Raw genomic sequence first — 22,513 nt, 5'->3', positions numbered from 1 at the left:
CTGAAATATAACAGCAAATAAATAGTTTGTATCAAACAGGCAATGTGCTTACCACCCATGCTATGTGATACCCACACCAGAGGTCTGTCTCCAACCCCAGCAGCTCTGATCTTGTTAAGCAGCTCATTGCTTCTGTAAGCAATAGACTTCCTGCAATGAAAAAACAAAGACAAGCATGATTAATCATGACAGGCTAAGACCATGTTAAAACAGAATGAATTTTCAGTGCTGCACATTTATGAAAGTGAATTAGGTACACAAAATATTATTTATTGTTGCTACACTAAAAAATGCCAAAAAGTTTTGTAAGGTTGGCTTCACAAAGACACCAGGAATTAAGCTATATGCAATTTCCTGATCTTGCTAGAAAGTTTTCTTTTAATTTCACTCATCTCTCATTTCCTTTAGTTCAAAAAACCTGTTTATGACGTTTTAAATAGTTTCATTTACACATTGCAACAAAATTATGTTCTCATTTTATGCAAGCATCATTAATGCATAATGAACTTTATCCACAGAAACAAGAATATACCTAATGTCTAGCAAAAATGTATGTTGCTAACTAAACAATACTCAAAATGTGGAGCAATGTACAGGAATTTGATAAATAAGTGCATGATCAACCAACACATTTACAAAATCACAGATAATATCCGTTATACTTTCCAGACAATAATCTCTAAATGCTTTGTGCTGGAATAGTATAAAAGCACAATAATCACCACTTTATATATTAAAAGACTGAGCTCTGAAAAGTATAAGCTACATGTTAGAGGTCAAAAATGAACCTGTGGTACAACCAAAACAAAACCAATGCCAATTCCCAATTCAAGCTTCAAAGTACAACATTGTTACTCCTTGCAGTGTTGACAAGAATCGAAAACAGAAGACCCTTGGATAATGAAATCATCAGGATATTGGGGCAACCACTGTGCGAAGTAATTCACTTCATCTCTACTGGTTCTCAGCATTCTCACTAGAAATTGCTTTTATTACACACACGAAAAGGAAACTCACGTGTCTTTTCAGCTGAACAATAGGCTTTAGGATAGCTGAGAGACATAAAAATTCACTTCTGAAATGGTGAATGAGCCTGTCAGAGCTCATACATTTAAAGCAATCATAAGGTTGTGATTATACTTCTACATCTTTGCTCTTGATAGTTAAAAATATCTTCAATATCTTTCAATATCTTTCTTTTTTTATTAACCATATCAAATTATAAATTAATCAAATACTATGCTTGGGTGACTGTAAATAGCAGGTAATGTAATTTTCCACTTTGTAGTGAAAAAGACATTATCTTAAAATAAATGTGTTTCTTTTTCACATTTTCTTATATGGAAGTTATTCCAGACGGACACAGGAAAACAGTTCTTTTAGAATCACAGAATCGTTTAGGTTGGAAGAGACCTCTAAGACCACCAAGTCCAACTGTAAACCCAGCACTGCCAAGTCAACCACTAAACCAAGTCCCTAAGTGCCACATCTTTTAAAAACCTCCAGGGATGGTGACTCAACCACCTCCCTGGGCAGCCTGTTCCAATGCCTGACAACCCTTTCAGTGAGGAAATTTTTTCCTAATATCCAATCTAAACCTTCCCTGGCATGACTTGAGGCTGTTTCCTCTTGCCCTGTCACGTGTTACTTGGGAGACCAACCTCCACCTCATTACAACCTCCTTTCAGGTAGCTGTAGAGAGCAAGAGGGTCTTCCCTGAGCCTCCTTTTCTCCAGGCTAGCCAAGCCCAGTTCCCTCAGCCGTTCCTCCTAAGATTTGTGCTCTAGACCCTTCATCTGTTTTGTTGCTCTTCTTGTTGTCAAGCACTGGAACAGGCTGCCTAAGGGAAGTGACTGAGTCACCATCCCTGGAGATACTTAAAGATGTGTAGATGTGGTACTTCAGGACATGCTTTACTGGTGGACTTGTCAGTGCTCGGGTAACAGTTGGACTCAATGATCTTAAAGGTCTTTTCCAACTTCTATGAAAATGATATGCTTCATTTTATCATGAGTATAAAGTCATAGTATAGGATTTTTTTGCTGTGCTTATGAAGCATTACTGAGGCATTTTAATTTTAAGAAATATTCCCCTTAAGATATAAAACTAATGTTATATTTACATCAACTAGCAGCATAATCTAGTGTCTCCCCTAAAAATTAAGCAGAACAGACTGTAAGAATTTAGGAAGTTGCCACAAGTAGTTACCTGTGAGGCTACAAAGCTCAAGCATATCATGACTGTACCTAATGTTTTTCCAAAATTATTTTCAAATGCAACAGGAAAAATGAAATTCAGCTTCACACTAGGTGATCCCAAGGTTCAGCTTTACAGGTCTCCCTCACTTCCAAACTGCAGCCATTGCATATGTTACCTGTGAGCCTCAACAGGACACTTTGCTTTCCAGTCACTCAAATTAGTGTCATATTCCACAGAAATGACTCTAAGGGCAGGACAGTCTGAAGCCAGCCATGTCTAAATTGAAGAAAAGCAAAACCAAAGCAGCTTGTAATTGAGGTACTTAAAATCTTGTAAGCAATTTAGCAGCAATGGAGCAAAGATGTCACTATGGGGACAATATCAAGCAAGATATTCGCTCTTCAGTTAATCCCTAAATACATCTTACACCTAGACTATTCTTCTTTCATAACACACTGGTGAACTCTAGCCTGTTCCCCAACCACAAAGTAGGCAAAGGATGGAGACGGATTACTAACTCCTGCGTTCCTGGCTCCCTCTCCTGGGTAAAGCAAAAATTACTAAGGTTACCAACGGGACTGATCAGTTTACAGAGATACTTTGGTGGGTATACCAATGTGAGTTGCTTGAAGCAGTCATTACTTATTTATCAACATCTTTAAGTAGCAATCTGCAAAATCTGAGGTACTCAGACACCTATGTAAGAAATGATAATTAAAAATTAATTTTATACACATTTTTCTCAGCAATAACATTGCATCGTGGGGGGGGGAAGGCAGAGAAAAGAGAGCACGAGGAAAGCAGCCATTGCCTCCTCTTTCACTAGCAGAAGAATGACGTTGAAGGCTTAAAGTTAGCAGGGATTTTGCTCTGCAAGAACAACCTGCTCAAAATTTCAGCTTGCTAACAAAAATATATCAGGAACTTGAAAAGTGCTACTTGTATAACACATTACAAGTAATTTGATTCAAAAAAGACAGCTGCAGACAGTGTAATTCTAGATCCCCTGGACAGCTCTCATTTATGAGAAATTAATGAGAATGTTGTCTTTTTACCTTTGGCCAGCACTGACTATACTCCTCTTGTCCTTCTGAAGCCTTTTTATCCAAACGCTGGTCAACGTCTTGCTGTCGCCAGGTTTTAAAGGCTGCTCCCAAAAGACCATGAACAAAAAGGACGTCTGCTCTGATGGGCTGACTGATACAGAAAAAGGAATTTTTAAGAGCTGCATGGTACATATTCTTTTAGCAAATTAAATTTACACAGAACTTTTAACCTAAGGGATGCCAAAATGCTATTTTCAACACTATATGTGACTTCTTATGGTCAACATTTCAAAGAGGATACTCAGAATAAGACAAAAAACAGGGATCCACCCAGAAGAGAGAGATATAAAAAGAAGTATGGAAAATACCCAGCTCACAAGTCATATTTTTCTATAATGAAAACCACCATTCTCTCCAGCTACTCTTAATGCAGCCTGGTGGTTCCAGCTTTATCATGAAATTACATCGTCATTGCAACTAACACCAATAACCCAGGGAATAGCTGCTACTAAGTGACATACCACACTGGACACTGCCTCAGTCCCAGATACACAATCACTATTAAAAGAAGCTGAAGCTGTAAATTTACTGCATCTTAAGCCAACACGTGCTGCTGCCAGCAAAATAATTACAAGGCAAAATAATTATCCCAAGACAGCCAGTGCAAAGGTTACATGGTTGCAATGCATGCAAAGCAGTAATTCATCTCGTGTTGTGTTCAGATTTTTCCATGCAGTACAAAAATACTTTCATGGTCATGGACTGCTCCAACCACTTCTCTTGTTCTCCTATTTGAGAATCTAAATTCAGTCCTCTCAATCCAGCAAAGAACAGAAGGAGCAGGTGACATCAGTACAACAGCACTCTGCTGTTAGCTCTTTCAAAGTTTTTTAACTAAACAGTTTAACAAGTAACTCAAAGTACAACACGTACAAGTAACTCAACACGTGCAGCACCTCCTTCCACTTTACCTGCTGCGATATTGTGGATGCAAGACATAAACACCATCTGGATATTTTTCTTTCACCGCGTCCCTGTCTAGATTCGCCAAAGCTCTGGATGCATGAGAAGACTGAATGACATGTGGGGATTTCATTACTTCAGCAAGTACAGAAATCCAACCTACGTTGAAAAAATAAAGTGGCAGGTTAACCAATAGAAACATCATCCAAACAAAAGAATTCAGAAACATCACACTTCAAACCAGACTTGTGAAAATAGATGTTAAAATTTAAGAATGGCAACATCAAAATTAAATTTCTCAACAATATATGTTGACTACTGTGCAAGTTCTCCTAAAGAAGAACACTACCTATAATCTATTTTCAGTTCTCCAAATACAATAAAAGACTGCCAAGCTAGTCCAATTAAAATTAGCAAGGTCTCTGCTTTTGCATCTCTCTTAAAAGAGCCAAGATGAAGAGTCGAAAATAGTGTTCAGAATCCTTCTGCCCCCACATGCCCTATCGCAGCTACTACACAGTGCTTCATGGCTTTTCTTCCTCTTCCTGTATCACAGCTTTTGCAAAGGAAAAGAGCCTGAGAGGTTCTTGCTTCTTGCACATCATCCAGCAACAAAAGAGTAGTTTTATCAACCCTTAACCAGCAATATACAACTGCTCAACTCTGGCGTCTGGTTCACTGTCTAAAATTCCATTTATACTGAGAGCTCTGCCCCAGGAAGCTGCTGACTCTTCTGTTATGATCTCTCCCTCTATACATATGGTTTTAGCAGTCATCACAGGAATGCAAGAAAGGTGCTAGAGCTTAGACCCAAGGCCTTTGTAGTGCAGCTGTCCTCCTCTGAAAGTAAGCAGTAATGGCAGTTGCAAAACAATAAAGGAATAGAGCAATAAAAGGCCAAGTATATAAGGCTGATTCTCCACTACATTCTCTCAGGCTTCGGCAGCCAACTTGGCTTCTGTGTGTAAAACTTTATGGATTTCTCTTTCCATGAATTTGTCTAATCGCTTTTTGAAGCTCTGTAAGACTTCAACAATCACAATGTTTTGTGGCAAGTTTTAGTTGGGCCACGAACTGTATGGAAAAACATGTATTTGTTCTGCCTCTTGGTAATTTAACGTACAAGAACCTTTGGTCTTGCATGATGAGAAACAGCGGATCACCATTCCCTCTTTGCATTCTCTACGCTAGTGAGGACTTTATAAATCTGATATACTCCTTCAGTCGCTTTTTCCATACTAAGTGTCCTAGTCTAGTTATTTGTTCTTTATACCACAGCCATTCCAAATTTTTAATCATCCTCATGGTCTTTCCCTGTGCCTTTGCTACTTCTCCTTTTTGCAACAGCAGATTAAAAATGTGTTAAAAGGCAGACAACAGCTCAGATGCATACAACAGCATACTGATATCTTCTATTTTTCTTATTATTTCCTAATAAAACATTGAGAATTATTTATTTGGTACCGAAATTTAATTGTGATAATTAAGGGCATTAAAAAAGGGGCATCAGAGCAAAACTTAGCAGAAGTTCCTAGCCTAACACGAAACAAGAGAGGGTGGAAAGGCATGTTTCACTTTGTTCCAAAAGGTATGGACTACAAGCTGGTCTGTTCCTTTACAAGACTAAAACACAGTCAATTAAAAAAAAAACCCAAAAAGATTATCTGCAAGAGAAGGAAACTCAGAAGATCTTTCCCAGTAACGTAAACTGAACATCAATCAAGTCCAAACTGTCACCATCCATCAGACTTAGCACACCTCTGTAGCACTGACATATGTTGGCCAGGCAGCATACAGGACTTTTTAATCAACACCATCTAAACTGCCCATACTTTCTGCATTAAAAAACCAACACCACCAGCTCCCCACCCTCACAAATACAAAACCCACACCACTACCATCGTCCTTTGTATTTTACAAAAGCACTGAATCCTCTGAAAATTTTAGAATAGAAATCTGACATTCAGACTGCTTGCACTTGCTTTCCTTTTACCTGCACGTACTATGGATGCATGAAGACGTTCATCCAAAGCCATATTTCCAATAATGTGAATTATGTTCCTTTGTATTTTTGCTGAATCTTTACGTAGCTGGTATATTCTCTGTAGTAACTGAAGGCCTCCTTTAGCTTCAATTTTATCACAGTGAGAAGAAACCTAGTAAACACAGTAAATACAATGACAGTAAGTAGACATTCTGCAAAAGGTTGAGATGCTGTTAACTCACAAATTAGGGAATTTTAATGATGCAGAGCCCTTAATATGTTGAAATTCTCATTAATACAGAATTTATTATGCCATAGTTGAAGATAGAGTATATATTTTAATATGCTAAACATATGATTTCTATGGATTGACAACCTGAAAGATGCTGAGTATCATCACACTACTCTCCTCCACATTTGAAGGAGACGAGACCGCTCTCCACCTGGCGTAATCAAACTTCAATTAAAGTTTAAGAGTCTGAACAGGATAATTATCCGCATTTGTTAAAGCACTATCTCAATCAGAGCTACCTGTCTTCCTGTTCACCACGTAAAATGGAATCATTATAATCCCTTCTCTTTGAAATGCAAAGATATGTCTGCATTCCATGTAGTGCTGCTATCATTACTGATCTTAAGGGCTACAACAGATTCTAGTCGAGGCAGATGAATATGCACTAGTTGTTGTGGCAACTACTGATATTGGTCAAACGCTTCTGACTTGAACACGTTGTCTACAGTGATTGAAAATGTGTGGTAGTTGTATGCTGATGTCCTCAAGTCTGTGGCTTTCAACAGACACACACATTTGGAATGAGTACAGTCACAACTTGTCTAAACTGAAAATCTGGAATATAAATTCTAGACTGAGTCAGAACTTCTATGTATACGGAAGATGAGCAAGGAATACTGGAAATTGCACTTTATCCATGCCTACTACCAATAACAATTTGGCACTCTCAATGCTGTTTCTCAGTGTTCTAGGCCTCTGAGCAATTAATACACACAGAAGAGTACAGCAATAGGGAATAAGAAGTATTGCTGCTACACAGTCTTCCATACTCTCCATCTGTGTCTGCAAAGAACAGACTGGTCCTGGAAAGATGCACTGTATTAGGTGCATGCTGTGCAATGTTCTGTCAAAGGTAGTGACCCCTGAAAGATGGGCTTTCTTTGAATAGCCAAGGTTTGCATTTCATTCTGGCTTTCGATTAAAGTGAATTCATGAGGCTACTCTGCTTTCTAGAAACCTGGCACTAGAGTTAGATTAAGAGCCATAAGAGATCGCTTGTAAGCTTTCTGAATTGATGTACATCAGCTCACACAAATCCACACATACTTTGCACTGAGAATTTCATATTACCAGTATCTCACTTACTGAGAAGCTGCAGAGCCTCATATTGTCTATCTCAAATGACTTTGAGTGTCAGTGCGTGGTAGCCCTAAACAGAAAAAGACTTCTGGACTTCAGGTATTCTCTCCTGCTTTTCTGTGTCAGAGCTGCCCTTTACTTTTTGAAAGATACATACAGGTATACTACAGTGGAACTTATACAGCCTAATTAGAAATAATAACAGAACTTACATTCATTTCCCATCAGAAAAAATTAGTTTGTCATGCTGCCTTCCAATTCTCACCAGTCTTGGTTGTTTGAATATCCTTACAGAAGGGGTGAGGGATAGGAGACAAGGAAATGGCAATTCCTTCCCAGTATATGAGAGCATTAGAACAGAATGTTTATAAATTTAGCTTTCAGTTATAGTTTAAAGGACAAATTACCTTAGAATGCTGTACTAAAGCTTGCAAGCAAAAGAGTTCCACTGTCTCTGAAGGGATCTTACTCAGTGTCTCACAATATGGAAGTCCATTGCCTCCAAAACACCATAAACCTCCCTGAAATGAGAATCAGTAAAAATTATCCACATTCCAAATGGCTACGAAAAATTAGCATTTCTAAACTAAAACATTAAGTGTGTAATGGTCCACAGAAATTTCTATAAAGAGTGCACAGCATGCATGCACTTTTCAAAACATACAAATTACACAACAGTACACATTAAAAATAGCTACTATTTCTAACTGAAAATATTAACTAGATTTTCAGTCAGTAGTCTCCATAGTCTATTAGCTTTACAACATAAATGAAGGGGGAAAATGTATGATTTTCATTTTGTTGATGAATGTCTTCTTTTAAGATCATTTGCTCAAGCACAAAAAAAGCAAGATTCATACTGCATCTAGATTTCCATAGTTGCAATAAAGAGAAGAGGAGGAAAAGGGGAAAAAAAGGTCATCTACACGTAGCACGGTCTCTGAGAACCAGTCTCCCTCAATCATGCAACAGGAAGACCAGCATAACCTCAATAAAAAACAATTTTCTAGAACATCATGATTATCAAAATGCCTCCAAGTGTGGTGCCTTACTAAAGCTCTCTTTGTAACAAGAGACTCACTATGAAAACAATAAGGGGTGATAATGTAAAAATATTACACAACTGTGTCACAGGAAATTAAGAGTTATTGCACACTGAAATCTCTAAACAAAGCCTGACAGGCATCATTATTAAAAGATGACAGTAATTTTTATTATTGTATCTTATAAAAAATAATCATCACTGATTAAAACAGTCACAACTTTTAAATAAAAAAAAAATGCAAAAGAGATAGTGGATTACACTGGGATTACAATTATTATTTTTAAGCAATAACAGCACTTTAAATGACATTCCTAAAGCCACTTAGGAAGTTGCTGGACAAACGGAGTTGAAGAATTCCTGGTTTCCAAGTACAAACAGACTGCTAGACTATTTCAATTCTGGTTTTGCAACAATGACCTGTAACAGGGAGGCACTTCCATGTGGTATAAGAGAGTTCACTATTTAAGGTGTGCTAACAATTATCAGTTTGCTAGTGAGACTTAACAGAGGTTTAACCATCTCAGCAGTGAGAGAACATGTAAACAACGGTAAGATGAAAGGTGAAAAATCATGCTATGAGCACTGCAAAGGGAAGGAAATGTTCTGGACAAAATACTGAAATATCTGCTTTATGGGAAGGCTTGTAAGAAAAGATATAATCTTTCACTAGACCAACTAGTACAACTGGGAAAGATAAACAAGCTTTCAAGCAAACTATGTGTAGAAGAGATTCTACTTATGTTGTATAGTCACAAAGTCTCTTTCTCCTATAATGCTCGAAAATATGGAAACAGGTTTGTATCTTTGAGCTCTGCAGGAACAAAGCACCCAAGTAGTTCTATTCTGCAGGCAGGAGCTCACCCTTTGTGCAGCGAGAATCTGGCTACTTTCACGTAAAGCAAGAGATGTGAAGTGCTGGACACATGGATCAAGATCGGTCTGAGGCAAAGATACTAACAACAGGCGAAGTTCATCTTCTATGGTATAATCCTGTGAGAAATAAGCACAAATAGCTTTTAGTTCTGTTCAAAGCATGAAGCAAAACAGAGAAAAAAAGATACCTGAAATGATGAAATCAGCCATATTAATAAGGCCATAAAACACAAACCCTGGACTTGAGTGCTCAGCAACTTTGGTTTTATATTACACCTGTAAAGACTTTGGAAACTGGTAATTCTAAACCCACCATCTGAGTGATGAAAATCAAGCTTTAAACTTCATCGTTTGTTGGCCTTACTCTAATAGGTCCAAAAAAGAAAAAAATGTTCTTCTTGGCACAGGAAGCTTAAAACTTAAAACCCTTAACTACACAGTAATTTTGGTGCTGCTGCATTAAAATGGATGTATAAATTACTGATAGAAAACACAGACAACAGTCCTTTTAATCTTTTATCTTCAAAATATTCATATAGATGTTCATTTAATAACTCAGGGTAGATGACAGGAAAATAGAGTCAACAAAGTAATTTTATTTGTCCACAGTCACGAAACTTGCAGTTATTCTAATCCCTGCTACAATCAGAGATGGAGACATATCTGATGTGCAGAGCAACACTTGCTGCCACGATGATTTGCTTAAACTTCCTAAGCAGCAGACAGGGAGCTATTAGCTTCAATCACCTAGCAAACACACTGCTGTAAAAATAAAGTATACATACAACCATATACTAGTCTAACCTAGTACTTCAGGATTGACAGGTACATACCCACTATCTCGTAATGTTACAAAGATAAGAAAGCAAAAGCTGAGAATATCACTACCAATCAAAGCTGGTTTTCAGAGTTTCGTTAGTCAAGGTTTACAGGTATTCTCCGACAGGGACTTCTGCCAGCATTCATTCTATTAGCATTACAAAAGACCTCTTATATTATGCTTTATGCGCCAATTCCATTTACTGAAGAAGCTGATATGATGACATGATTGCTCAAACCATCATATATATATATTTACTAATTAACATAAAAACAAACCAAGGCCAAATTTATCCAATACAGATGTGTTGGTAACCAAAAGCTGGCAATAGAGGTGGGCCTACAGCAGAGACTTATGCTAGCACTGAGGACGCAAATGCCTCCAGAAAAGCTCTCTACATGTAGGAGTCTGTCAGTATCGACAAGGCAATCTAGGATGACCCCAGGACTATATCAATCTATTACAGTTTTGTATTTTGGTCTCAATTTTACTACTTCATTAGTTACTTTAAAAGAACTCCACATTAGTACAGTTACCAACAACAAAAGCACTAAAACCAACCAAGCAAGCAAAAATCACCTAATACTGCTTTTCATTTACTTACATTCTTTACTTTCGGCAATGGTGGTGGAGGCAGGAAAAAGCGAAGGTCAATATCTTTGGATCGAGCCAACCCTATAGCAGTCCTTTGATCACAGGTTTGGGCAACTGTACCATACTGATAATCTGTAGTACAAGAACTTCAGTGTTAGAGTTAAAACTATCCTTAAATATTTCATTTGGTTTTAAATGTAGTTTCTGATCTACCTTGTAAACACACTGGAAAAAAGAAAGACCTCTCTGCAATTTTGTAATCACAAATTCCTAAAGATAAGAATTGCAGATGTTAGACTAGCACTATACTGAGCTGAATGCACCTGGGCACTAACCGTTCATTAGAGACCAGTCTCATAAAGGTCCTCAGATAGAAGTTGAATCCAACCAAAAGCAAACGTTCGGTATTGCCACTGTGAAAGGAATACAAGAGCTACAAACCCAAACTTAATCCCTGGGTTTGAGTTCAAATTTGAAAGGCATCCTGCATACTTTTTTCTGCATACAGTATTAAAAAAAAGCCTTAAATCCACATGCTGCAAAGACAGAGACATCTAATTTTAAATGATACAAAAGACACATTTCAGTAAAATTGTTACAGAAGATACAAGACAGACTTTCAGTAACCCTACCAGATTTCAACAGTAACTAATGTTCCTTTCCAAATCCTACCTACTTTATAGCTGGAAAAATAGGAAATTACATCCTGAAACTGAGTGGCAAACTAAAAGAAAAACCAACCACCTTAAATGGGAACAATATTTTTTTTCTATAAAATTTGTTTCTATCTTTGTTACTGTTATACAATTCTAGAACAAAACTGTCAAGCCATTTAAAACAATTTTCACAAACAGTCAGAGATCAGTCATATTTTTTCATTTGGTGCAGAACACTTACAGTTGCAAACTGAAGTCACCGAAGCTGTGCTTTGGACAAGCAAAATACTCTGCTTATGCTAACAGATATGCTGAATAATTTGGTTTTAGCTATGAAAAGTTCGCACATACTTTCAGTCTTAACCTTTCTTGGACTCGATTCTGGAATACCAGCTTAAAAGAAGTTTCTGTCATAAGGTAGCTAGCAAGAATAATTAGTGTTTGTGAAACTTCCAAATAGTACAGCAATGAGCACTACAGAGAAAAGAAGAACAGAAAAAGCAACTAGATTCCTGAGTACCGGCCATCTTGTGCACTAAGACCTGAGATCACCTGCTAACAGATGTTCTCCTATAAACAGGAGACAGTTGTACTAAATTAGTATACAAAGCTTCAGTTTTGGTACATCCTAGCTTTCAAATGTTTTCAAACACAGCTTTTTGATGTAAATTGCCTGCGGAAATTCATTAGAATTTAAAAGAGGCAACCTGAAACAAGATAAATCCTATAAAGCACTACAAGAGTGAAAGGTCCTCAGCTGACTGGGTTACCACAACAATGACAGTCAAGATTAGATTGTCACCTAGTTTACATGGACCAGTGATGGAGGGGGGAAGAGGACACACATATTCACACACACCCTCTTTACTTGGGGTTTCAAGGATATTTGCTGCTAGAGCAACAGGGAGAGCTTATCACTACTAAATAATAACTAAGATGGAAAATGGCTTACAAATAATACTTGCACATACAAGTCCTCTACCTCTAGTTTGCCATTACTACTTTGCTATTACTACCTATCAGCTACTAACCAACTTTTATTAACTTAACCATGGCCTTAAACTCTTACAGAGCCTTATAAAAATCACTGCCAGAGCTTGTGACTGTGTTGGGAGTCCCAACTGAAAACAAGGAACTTATGAACATGAACTGCTCTCCCACACCACGGCAGTGCACAACAGTGGGTGCAATTGTCTGGCGGGGAAACAGAGAGAGGTCTGCACTGCAGATACACCCTCTGTATCAGAGTATTAGGAAAGAACAATTGCTTGAAATATAAATAAACCCCTCACATTTCAGACCAAATTTCAGAGAGTATTTACACTTTTTGCAGCTCCTAGCTTTTGTTAGCAGCAGACTTGAAACAGCTGAGAAACTGTTGCATTTCTGGGATGAATTATGCTACATCTGTATACATTACCATGCCAGTGACTGTTGTTTGCCAGGTCTTGTACAGCCTGTAGTCGGACCTCTTTGTCGTCTGACTGACTTCTCTTTAAGAGAAGCCATAAGGCACATTCATGATCTTCTCCATCAAATGTACCAAATTGTTCTTTTACCAGGAAAGAAATAAAGCACAAGTTATTATTAATGAGCATTTTAACAGTCACATTTCTAATTGTTGAGTTAAAAAAAAAAAAATCTGTTTCTTTTAATAACTGAATATTAATCATCAGCAAGTAATCTCAAATCTCTTCTTAAACATCACTTTCATTTACTATTAATATAGAAAATTATAAGTAATATTACCACCATTTCAATCACAAAAAACCCATGGTAAATTTGTAAGAAAAATTACTTTCTAAATAACTGATGTTTCACTATTCAAAAATACTACTCACAGATAAAAAGCCATGCTTTCAATACCTACCTTTAAAAGGTCTCCGGAAAAATTTAGCTTCTGTTTCTAGAATTTTCCTCACTGCTTTATGGATTTCTTTTCTGGCTTGGTATGTGATTCCTACAAGAGAGTTTTTAGATTACTGGAAGTCTGAAAGACAGTTCTCTCACATTATTTTCTCTATACATATGAAAAAAAATATATACACACACACACACATGGACATGCATAGAGAGAATTATCTCGTATACAGAGAACTGTATGTATAGAACTATCTTAAAAAAACTAGCTATCAGTTTAAAATACGTTTTGTGACATTGTGAAAAACACTATTTTTGTAACAGATTTCAGGAAATATAATTTTCATTATATAAGGGTGACTTACAGAAACATTCTATTATCTTAATATTCTATTTTTAGAATCCAAACAATTATAAATCTTACCTTGATATTCACTTTGATTTAGAGAAGCTGTACGTACATACACATAGGATTTAAGCTTTTCTTGATGTAGAGCTTGAGTATCGATTTGCAGTAACTTCTTTAAGGACAGGACTTCATACGTAATGAATACAAAACCTCTATTAATAAAAGAACGCTGTGTATGAACATTAATTTTAAAAATATTATGGTCAAAACATGTTAACAATCACTCTGGTATTAATCATGCAGATTTTACCAAGTTTTAATAGTTGACAGATTATTTTTATTTAGCAAAGTAGAGAAAAGACTCTAAAATACTTAAAATAACTACTAACTGTCAGAAAATATGCTTCAAAGCTATATTCTACCATGTCTAAAGGTCCTGTAACATTGTTACATTTTTTGAAAGATGCACATATGCAGTTAAAATTTTAATTCCTAAGTTACACACATGCTTGTCAGTTACGACTTACCCGAGTATCAGCGATCCAGTTACCTTTGCAATTTTTCCTTGAAAATAAATGAAAAATTCATGTCAAACAAAGCTGTGTGCACCACCTCAATACAAACATAGTTAGCATTTGATTACCAGACACTAAGAATGCCAGAGTAAGCTTTTTTAAACTTCTCCATTGCTCTCTGGCTTTCAGAAAATCATTACCTAAATTTACAAATGGAAAAAACAATACTTGATTAAAATTTCCTGCTCTTCTAAGCGAGATGATAAAACATATATCCTGCCAGTACTATTCACTTGAAGTATTGCTACCTATCAATTAATTACATTCATTGCTGAGCTGCAGGAATGAACAGTAAACTTTCTCTGCCTGTACGACTAGCATTCATTCAGAACTCTAGATTATTTTAAGAAGTTAACTTTTTCTTACACAATGGTGGATGTTTCTTCCATTTATATGAATACATACAGGAGCATGTATGTTCTTTGAAAAGTCCTGCAGAGTCTCTTTAAGAAAATAGGTTTTGGAAAAAAATTCCACTGAATCTCACATATAAAGCAAACAGCTGAATAAACACATGCCACTTGCAATAATTTCCCTTTTAAATCTAGCAGTTCCTGTCAGATCTGAGTATTTTGCTTGAATTATCTGGATGTAAGGATCTCAATACAGAGAAACCCTATTATTACTAGTAGCAGCAAACCCAGTGGAACCCATCTCACCTATCATGAATAATTTCTTTTCCTCAGCATGAATTGGGAGATTTGCCTCACAACCACTGCCACCAGGTTCTGTCTTTGTGAAACTGTAAGAATTTTGCATGCAGAAAAGAGGCAGAAAATGTTGAAGAAATAACTGGCAGAGAAAGTTGAAAAGGCAAAAAATTGCAATGCTTCTTGTAGAGCAGAAAAAAAAATATTCTATCTTTTAATGCTCAAAAATAAACTTTAGAGTCATTAGAACTGTCATCCTATACAGAAGGCACCGAAGAAAGCAGACACTAAGTAGGAAAGACTGCAGAATTAACACCAGTAAATAAGGAGGAAGAAACAATAGAAACAAACTTTATCCCAACTTTATTCGTAGTTTATGGATGCAATTGTTTCATGGCTCTACAAGTCAGGGGGGAAAAAAAATCAGATATAAAATGGAGATTGCATTTAGAGAGGGGATCTTCATCTCATGTTCTAATTCCAGATAATCTTCTAGTGTCATTTTACATATTATTATGCAAAGCAAGGTCAGAGGCAGACATCCACGTCAGGCCAATAAAAGCTTGTGATCACAAAGTATTCAGGGATTTAGATCTTTAGTATCATTTAATTATGCATGGCTTCTTATCAACACAGCTTTTTCCTTTTTATTAACACTTCAGATCAATACATGTAGAACTGTACTTACTGACACCCTGCCAGGGTAGGTGTGTTTTTGTGGCTGGACCAGAAGTTCCTATTTGTCTATAGGAAAATATACAGTAAGCGGCCACTGACATTCTGTGTATTAAAAAAAAAAAAAAGAGAAAAAGCAATGATTGATTTGAGACTTACAGCAGAAGAAAACCTGTAGTAGTTTCTTCCCTGTCTTTTTACAGCAAAGGGCATGATTGCAAAGGGCATGATTGCAAAGGGCATGATACACAGCAAAGGTCACAATAAACCATGTTTGTGTCACTTAACTCTATATAAAGTGCTCTAATTAAAGAAGTCTATAAACTCCTTAATTTAATAGGCTGGATTTCAATTACAAGAAAAGTTTAAAGCAGTGTCTCATACAAATATGTTTTATTCTTGATTATAGAATGTATCTCAAATTAACTTCTCTTCTTGTAAGCCTCCTTTCCTACTTCGTCATAACTCTCCCTTAAATACCAGATACAGTCATACATCCATCAAGACATTGCTCAATATGACACAGCTTTAATACAACTCAGTAATGAACTTTACGCTTTTAAAGTTTATAACTGATTGTGCTAGCAAGGAAGTCTTTTATTTTGACTAACAAGGCTCCAAGAACCACTACTACATTTTTTTTCCTTTAAAGGGCAAATTTGACTAATACTTCAAGAATGTAAAAACTCTACAGTTAATAAAAATAAATATTGGTTCTAAAATGTCTGACTCCATGGGCTCATGAAACTCAAAAGGGCATGCTTACAGATAAAACATAGAGGACACTTCTTGTCCTAGAAAAATTCTTACACATGCAAAAGAATGGAAACCTGGCCATGGCCATGAGGAACACAACCTTTTCTAAAATTAAGACCTTAGCAATTCAACATTATGAAAACTAAGGCTACTGACAGACTAACTGCACTGTATTCACTGAATAATGAAATCAATCTATAATTTTTTTCCAGTCACCAAAACCACCCACTGTATTCTAGAATACCCAAGTTCTGAATGCGCAAGCAACCCAATGCAAGCATGAATCTCCTTGACAGCAACAGTCTCCATGAAAGTAGTACCTGAGTTCTTCCGAAATGGTTTACTCTTGACCTATCTATGCTGTAAGGCATTGAAACCAGAAAATCCATTTTACAGGTAGGAAGACGAGTTAAGAGAAGCACACTGCAACTTCCTTACACATTTTAGGTATTACCTTGCCTCTTTGAAAAAGTGAGACTATTCAGGAAGCACCATAAAGGAGCAATGTACTTTAGCCCAGTGATTAAGGCTGTATCTTAACCTCTGCACAGTGACGTTCAAACAAAGTACAGTTGTATTAGTCAAACACTGAAAACCAAGTCAATTTTGGCCAGGCAAAACCACCAATTCCTCTTTCCACCACTCAGATGTATTTACCATTTTATATATTAGCAAAAGTTACTGCCTTTACATTTGATTTCAATAAGAAAAACTTCCCTCAGTTAGGAAAATAAACAAATTGGCTTGGCAACCTACAACAACAATCAAGTTCTGCATACCACCTCTGCTGAAGACTTAATCTCAAGTCTTAGTAGATAGAATGTGCAGTATTTTTAGTACAAGAATTATGCCAAAGTACAGAAAGAATATTAAACATTTTTAACAATCACAAAGTACACAAAAATTGTTTTTGCATAGATTGCAGAAGTAACGCAAAATTTGTATTTTTAAGTGAAATTTCAGTGTCTGCATTAATACATTTATGTTGACTTAATGATCTTTAATTCCTTTCCAATCCAAACCATTCCACGATTCTGTGATTACCCCAGCACTGCCACAATCACAGCAGAACGCTTTTTGGCTTCTGTCATTTCAGTATTGTCTTTATCCATTCACTTCAACAGAGTATGTAACACTATGAAACACTTCCAAGGCATTAATAATCAGTCCTCTGCCTCCAAACTCTGTCTAATCTATGGCTGTTCCTTCACTATCTTTTTATTCACAGAACCACAGTACTAACATTAATTCTTGTACCTAACCACAGTGTGTAACCGCAATAAACAGGTAGCTCCGTGACAGGAAGCGCCACAATTCCCTGAACCCGGCAGCCAGCAACAACTCCTGCACAGGTCGGTGCGGATGAGGCTGTGCGGTGCCAACGCTTCTGCCACCGCCCCAGCGTGGGGCAGTTGCAACTGCACAGCTAGGGCACATTAAAAATAATAAAAAATTTGGGCAACGCAACATTTAACTGGCCGAGCAGCAAAGCGGTAATAACCGTGCCTCTTTCACAGGGGTAAAACCGCATCTCCCCACCTCTGTCCTCGCATCAAGTGGGCGAGGCCCGAGGCACCGCGGTTACCTGAGGAGCGGCAGGCAGCGCCGCTCGGCAGGCCCAGGCCGAGGGGCGGCGCAGGCGCGTTCGCCGCTGCGGTCTCCCGAAGCCGGGAGGGGCTGCGAGGTCGTGAAAATAATAGTAACTACGAAACCGGGAACGCAGCAAACCCCCTGAGGTAAACCGGGGGCAGGCGGTGACAAAAGGGCTGAGACCCCCGGGTCCCGCCCCGGCGCCTGCCCCGCCTCCCGCGACCCGCCTGCTCCCGCCCGCCTGCACTGCCGGCCCCCGCAGCCGGCCCCCCGCCGCCGCTACCTTCCGCCTCTGCCTCTCCTCGCCGCGCCCGGCAGCGGCGCCCTCGCGCCCCCGTGACGCCAGCACGCTGCAGGCAGTCCGGCCAATCCGGAGGCGGCGCCGGGAGCGGAGGCCCCAAAGGGGAAGGTCGCGCAGGCGCACGGCACAGCGGTGCCGGTGGCCGTTGGCGGTGGCGGTTGGGTGCGGAGTTTCCGGCCTCAGGGAAGCGGTCGGTGGCAGCGGCGAAGGGGAAGGGCGGGAGGGAGGGAGCGGGGCCCCTGGGAAGCGGCGGAACCTGCCGGCCGGGAGCCACCCCCGGCGCTCCTAGGTGCGCGTTGGGGCTTGCCTCCCTCCGCCCAGGCCGCCTTCTGCAAGGCCGCGGCTTGCCCCCGGCGGCGGGAGGGCCGGTGGTTGGCCCCGGCTGCTGGAGGGGCTCGGCGGGGCTGGCGGGGGCAGAAGTGGCCGTATTGCTCCGAGGGGAGAGGGGGAAGGCCTTTAATTTTCACAGCCCAGTGCCCTGCCTGAGCTGGGCTCGGTACCCGAGGCCTGTCCCTGCGCGCCGCTCCAGGCCCCGCCGCTCGGCCTGGTCGCAGGGCAGCGCAGGTCCCGGGGAGGTGACTTGCGAAGGGTCGCTGAGTTCAACCAAGGCGTTGTTTCCTTTTCTTTCAGATTTACTCTTGTTTGCGTGTGTAGCCCAAAGCAAGAGTTGTTCCTGTCGCCTCTTCCTTTCAGCGTTTGTGAGAAAACTGAGAAGATGGTGAATGTTCTGAAGGGTGTGCTGGTTGAATGGTTAGTAACAGCACTTACTGCCTCTCGTTGTGTCCAAGTCTACTTATTTCTTTAGAGTTGGAAATACTCTATGTAACTTAAGAGTCTAGACCCAGAAAAAGGAGTTGTGGTGAGAAGAGGTGGTGCTGAGTAAGCAGACATGAGAAAAGTGTGGCCTTTGGGGGAAGAAGGAGAGGCAGTTAGTTGTAGGTAATCCTAATTCCAAACTCCTTTCTCCCCCCCCTCCAAAATATTGTTTTCCCTTTGTGCTTAACCATTAGATGTTAATTATATTGCTTACAAATAATGTTTGGGGGTTTTTGTTGCTGTTTATGAGCAGTGTATTTCTTTACTGGCTCTACAGGGAGATGGGATAATCTTTTATCCTTTCTTTCCTATCTTTTTTCATCAACTCCAGTTCAAATTCCAGCAAGGCTGACATGGGGTTCTGTAGATCATACTCAAAAAGAAATACGCTTTTAGTTTGTGAAAGTAAGCTTTCGATGTACATGCAGTAAACATGTTTTCATACAATCTGAAGTCACAAGACTAAGAATTGGATAACTAGTTACTTTCAGAGTAGAAAGATGCATAAGACAGGACCTTAGCCAGCTGAAGTCTGGATGTCTAATGGCTATGTGTGAGCAGTTCAGAACTCTGCTATAAGAAAAAGCTTGTCTTCTCAAGTTTGGCTTCATGCTAGTACATTAATAAACCTTCTGCAGCACAAAAAATTGCCTGCCTGCAGTTGACTATGTAAAGATGCCCAGAGCAGAATTCTTGATTGACAAAGCAAGAAGTTCTAAAGTCTCAAGATGTTAGCAAAATGCTTTATTTTGTACCTTATGTGTTTATTTTACACATACCTAAAGATCTGTGTGTTTTTATTCAGCTCCATGGCCATGTACCACTTAGTATTAGCATGGAACTTAGTCATTCTGTCTGATAACAAATCTATAGCATTTGTTATGCCATCAGATGTTTTCAACAGCTCCCTGGGAAACTGACCTTTGGGTTGGTTTTGCTAGCTCTTGGGTTGGTTTTGTTTGTTTTCCCTCCACCTTTGCAGAAGGGTAGCCAATGATTTGGCACAAAATTTCATCCAAGGAGAAGATGCAGGATTACTATAAGCCTGTCCCCTTCTTTACTCTTCAGGCACAAGTTTTTTATAACCCAATTTTCTGAGGATGTTTAAGATACCAAATGGACAGGCAATGAGAAAAAAACCCACTTTTGAATGTGTAAGTCATGAAAATAAAATAGTGAAATGTTGTGCAGGTCTTTTTTCCGTGTTGGTGTTTTCTGAAGGCACCATATCAAGGATTATAATCTTCAAGTACTGTAATGAGATCAGTGTTTCTGCTGTGACATAGACCTACCGGCACCGACTGCAGTTCTGTATGTTGATTGTGTGAAAACCAGTCTCTGAATACTGCCTAGCTAGGACATATCAGCTAGGACAAAAGCTACAAACGTGAGTCACTGAAGTACAGCAGAATGAAACAAGCAAAAAATAAACCTTCTTGCACCCATCCAAAGGGACATATAGAAGAATGCTGAGAGTCACATACTTCTGGTATCTGATTTTTCTCAGTTCTTTAGTTTCTCATGTTAAATACCAGAGTACCTAAATGTCTCTTCTAAAGCAGATAAAGCTTCCCAACTTTCCCATTCTCCTTTCCTCAGAATTACTTTGTACTTTGAAAACTCATCTTACTCTAGTCATGCTACTGCAGGTTTGAGGCTTATGTTAAAGGTCGGTTTTTGAGTTACTGGGTAGAGGGCAAAGGAAAGGTTTGGTCTCATAGTGCATGTCTTTGCACCATATATACTTTTAGGTAAGGGAGAATTGGTCCTTCTATTGTGTTTAAATGAAAAGATTTGAAGAGGAGTTCTTTAAAGATTTGAATGTTATTAAGAATGCTTCTTAAGAATTACTGTGTTGCCAAAACAACTATATTCATAATTTTGAAGTGTCCGGAGCTTACTTGATTCCAATTTCTTGTATTTCTTGCACATATTCTTCACCAGTTGTTGCAATCAAATACTAAGTTTTACCAAAGAACATGCTTTTCCTGTTTTGTAGAAAAGAGTATCAGAATGATACTGCCTGAATGCCTCAAAATTTCAGGATCAAGAAACCACTTTACCTAGCTGCTTAGTAGGATGGAGCTGTTTCAGTTACCTGTAAAATCCATACTTCCAAAATGTTTTCTTCTAAACTCGTAAATTTAACTTAGAAGGTAACATCATAAAAAAGAAGAGACTGTTTGGTCACTGTGATAAATGTACAATTCATACATACATTACTGTTTTTTTTCTATGCTGTACCAATTTGAGTGAGATCAGTGTTCACCTGGGTTTTGTTTGTTCTTAAACAAAAATACGCTTTAAGAAAACATGGTTTTGTGGTTCTATTACTGAAGATAAAGCAAGTTCAAACTTGCCTTATGTGTTGGTTTGGTTTGTTGGTTTAAGCTACTTTAACATCAGCATAGGAACACTGTCTGCTAATCAAGCAGTCAGTTCTTCTCATTTGACTTTATCTGTTTATCTCTAAAGTAACCCAAGCAATTAAGCAATTACTATTGTGAAATAAACAACTTTTCCAAAAGCTTCATAAACCTCAAGTTGTGAGCAACTCTAGAAATTAATATTAATTTCCCAACAAACTTTGGCAGTGTCTTTGAACGGTGGTTTTTCTGTTGGTTTTGAGCTCTATCTTACTATAGTGAGGTGGGATCTGACTTGTGTTTGTCTCTACAGTGACCCAGCAATGAAGCAGTTTCTGCTCTACTTGGATGAGTCAAATGCATTGGGAAAGAAGTTCATCATACAAGACCTGGATGAAACTCACGTCTTTGTATTAGCTGAGTTGGTTAACTTCCTCCAGGAGAGAGTGGGCGAGTTAATGGACCAGAACTCTTTTCCTATTACTCAGAAGTAGAAAGACTAGAGAAATGAGATTACTGCAAGTTTTGGAATAGTGGATTTCAATGGCTTGGATTGTTACTGTTTTAATGAATACACTGTGCTTACTAAGTTCCACATGGGAGTGGCTACTCTAGAAAATGGATCATTTTCATAGACATACTCTTGAATTGTATTTTATTTCTCATTTTGAAAAAATCATAGTATCTTTATTAAAATCCTTAAAATGATACACTTCAGAACTTGCCTGGAGAATTTTTGATGCATGCTCCCTGGTTTTTCCATTAAGATTTTTATCTTGCAAGGTGGTATGACCCAAAAATTAGAGTAGTGTTTCTGTACTGGAATGCTGTATGAACTCCCCTGACATGTTACATTCCTGTGGAATTGATAACATTTGGTTATAGTGTGACTGAAATAATTTTAAGAATGTCTGTTAAAGTATACTCTGTGCTTGATGGAACATCTCCGTAAATTGAAGGCATGATCAGATAGTGCTTTAACTTAGTAAGGTTTATACACCAAAATTGAAGTTGGTGAGAGTT

The 22,513-nt window shown here is 38.5% G+C and overlaps 2 protein-coding genes across 5 annotated transcripts in view; one reads left to right on the top strand and one right to left on the bottom strand.

The window, feature by feature from the left end:
• The window catches only part of SERAC1 (serine active site containing 1), a 24,055-nt gene extending 5,664 nt beyond the window's left edge, over positions 1–18,391 (bottom strand). Inside the window, exons 1-15 of one of the 3 annotated variants that reach the window (XM_030498866.1) lie at positions 18,291–18,322; positions 15,675–15,766; positions 14,996–15,078; positions 14,289–14,325; positions 13,837–13,973; positions 13,423–13,512; positions 12,973–13,104; positions 10,907–11,028; positions 9,471–9,599; positions 7,972–8,085; positions 6,202–6,364; positions 4,217–4,367; positions 3,255–3,396; positions 2,375–2,475; positions 53–150 (exon numbers count right to left, since the gene is read on the bottom strand). In XM_030498866.1, coding sequence (XP_030354726.1) covers positions 53–150; positions 2,375–2,475; positions 3,255–3,396; positions 4,217–4,367; positions 6,202–6,364; positions 7,972–8,085; positions 9,471–9,599; positions 10,907–11,028; positions 12,973–13,104; positions 13,423–13,512; positions 13,837–13,973; positions 14,289–14,325; positions 14,996–15,002 — 1,423 coding nt within the window. In that variant the 5' untranslated portion in view covers positions 15,003–15,078; positions 15,675–15,766; positions 18,291–18,322. Of the gene's footprint in view, positions 1–52; positions 151–2,374; positions 2,476–3,254; positions 3,397–4,216; positions 4,368–6,201; positions 6,365–7,971; positions 8,086–9,470; positions 9,600–10,906; positions 11,029–12,972; positions 13,105–13,422; positions 13,513–13,836; positions 13,974–14,288; positions 14,326–14,995; positions 15,079–15,674; positions 15,767–18,002; positions 18,040–18,290 lie in introns of those variants that run through there. The other 2 variants (XM_030498865.1, XM_032920183.1) reach the window with 2 other exon arrangements.
• Positions 18,332–22,513, top strand: GTF2H5 (general transcription factor IIH subunit 5). 2 transcript variants are annotated; one of them, XM_030498871.2, is made up of 3 exons: positions 18,332–18,498; positions 18,939–19,058; positions 21,804–22,513. In XM_030498871.2, exons 2-3 carry the CDS (start codon positions 19,024–19,026, stop codon positions 21,982–21,984), a joined length of 216 nt encoding a protein of 71 aa, XP_030354731.1. In that variant the 5' UTR covers positions 18,332–18,498; positions 18,939–19,023; the 3' UTR covers positions 21,985–22,513. The 2 variants fall into 2 exon arrangements, with proteins under 2 accessions (XP_030354731.1, XP_030354733.1); XM_030498873.1 differs by having other exon boundaries at positions 18,436–18,597.

This window comes from Strigops habroptila, chromosome 10 (assembly GCF_004027225.2).
Source record: "Strigops habroptila isolate Jane chromosome 10, bStrHab1.2.pri, whole genome shotgun sequence".
Classification (NCBI taxonomy): Eukaryota; Metazoa; Chordata; class Aves; order Psittaciformes; family Psittacidae; genus Strigops; species Strigops habroptila.
The sequence above is the reverse complement of the archived record's forward strand: the minus strand, read 5'-3'. Positions and strand labels throughout refer to the sequence as shown.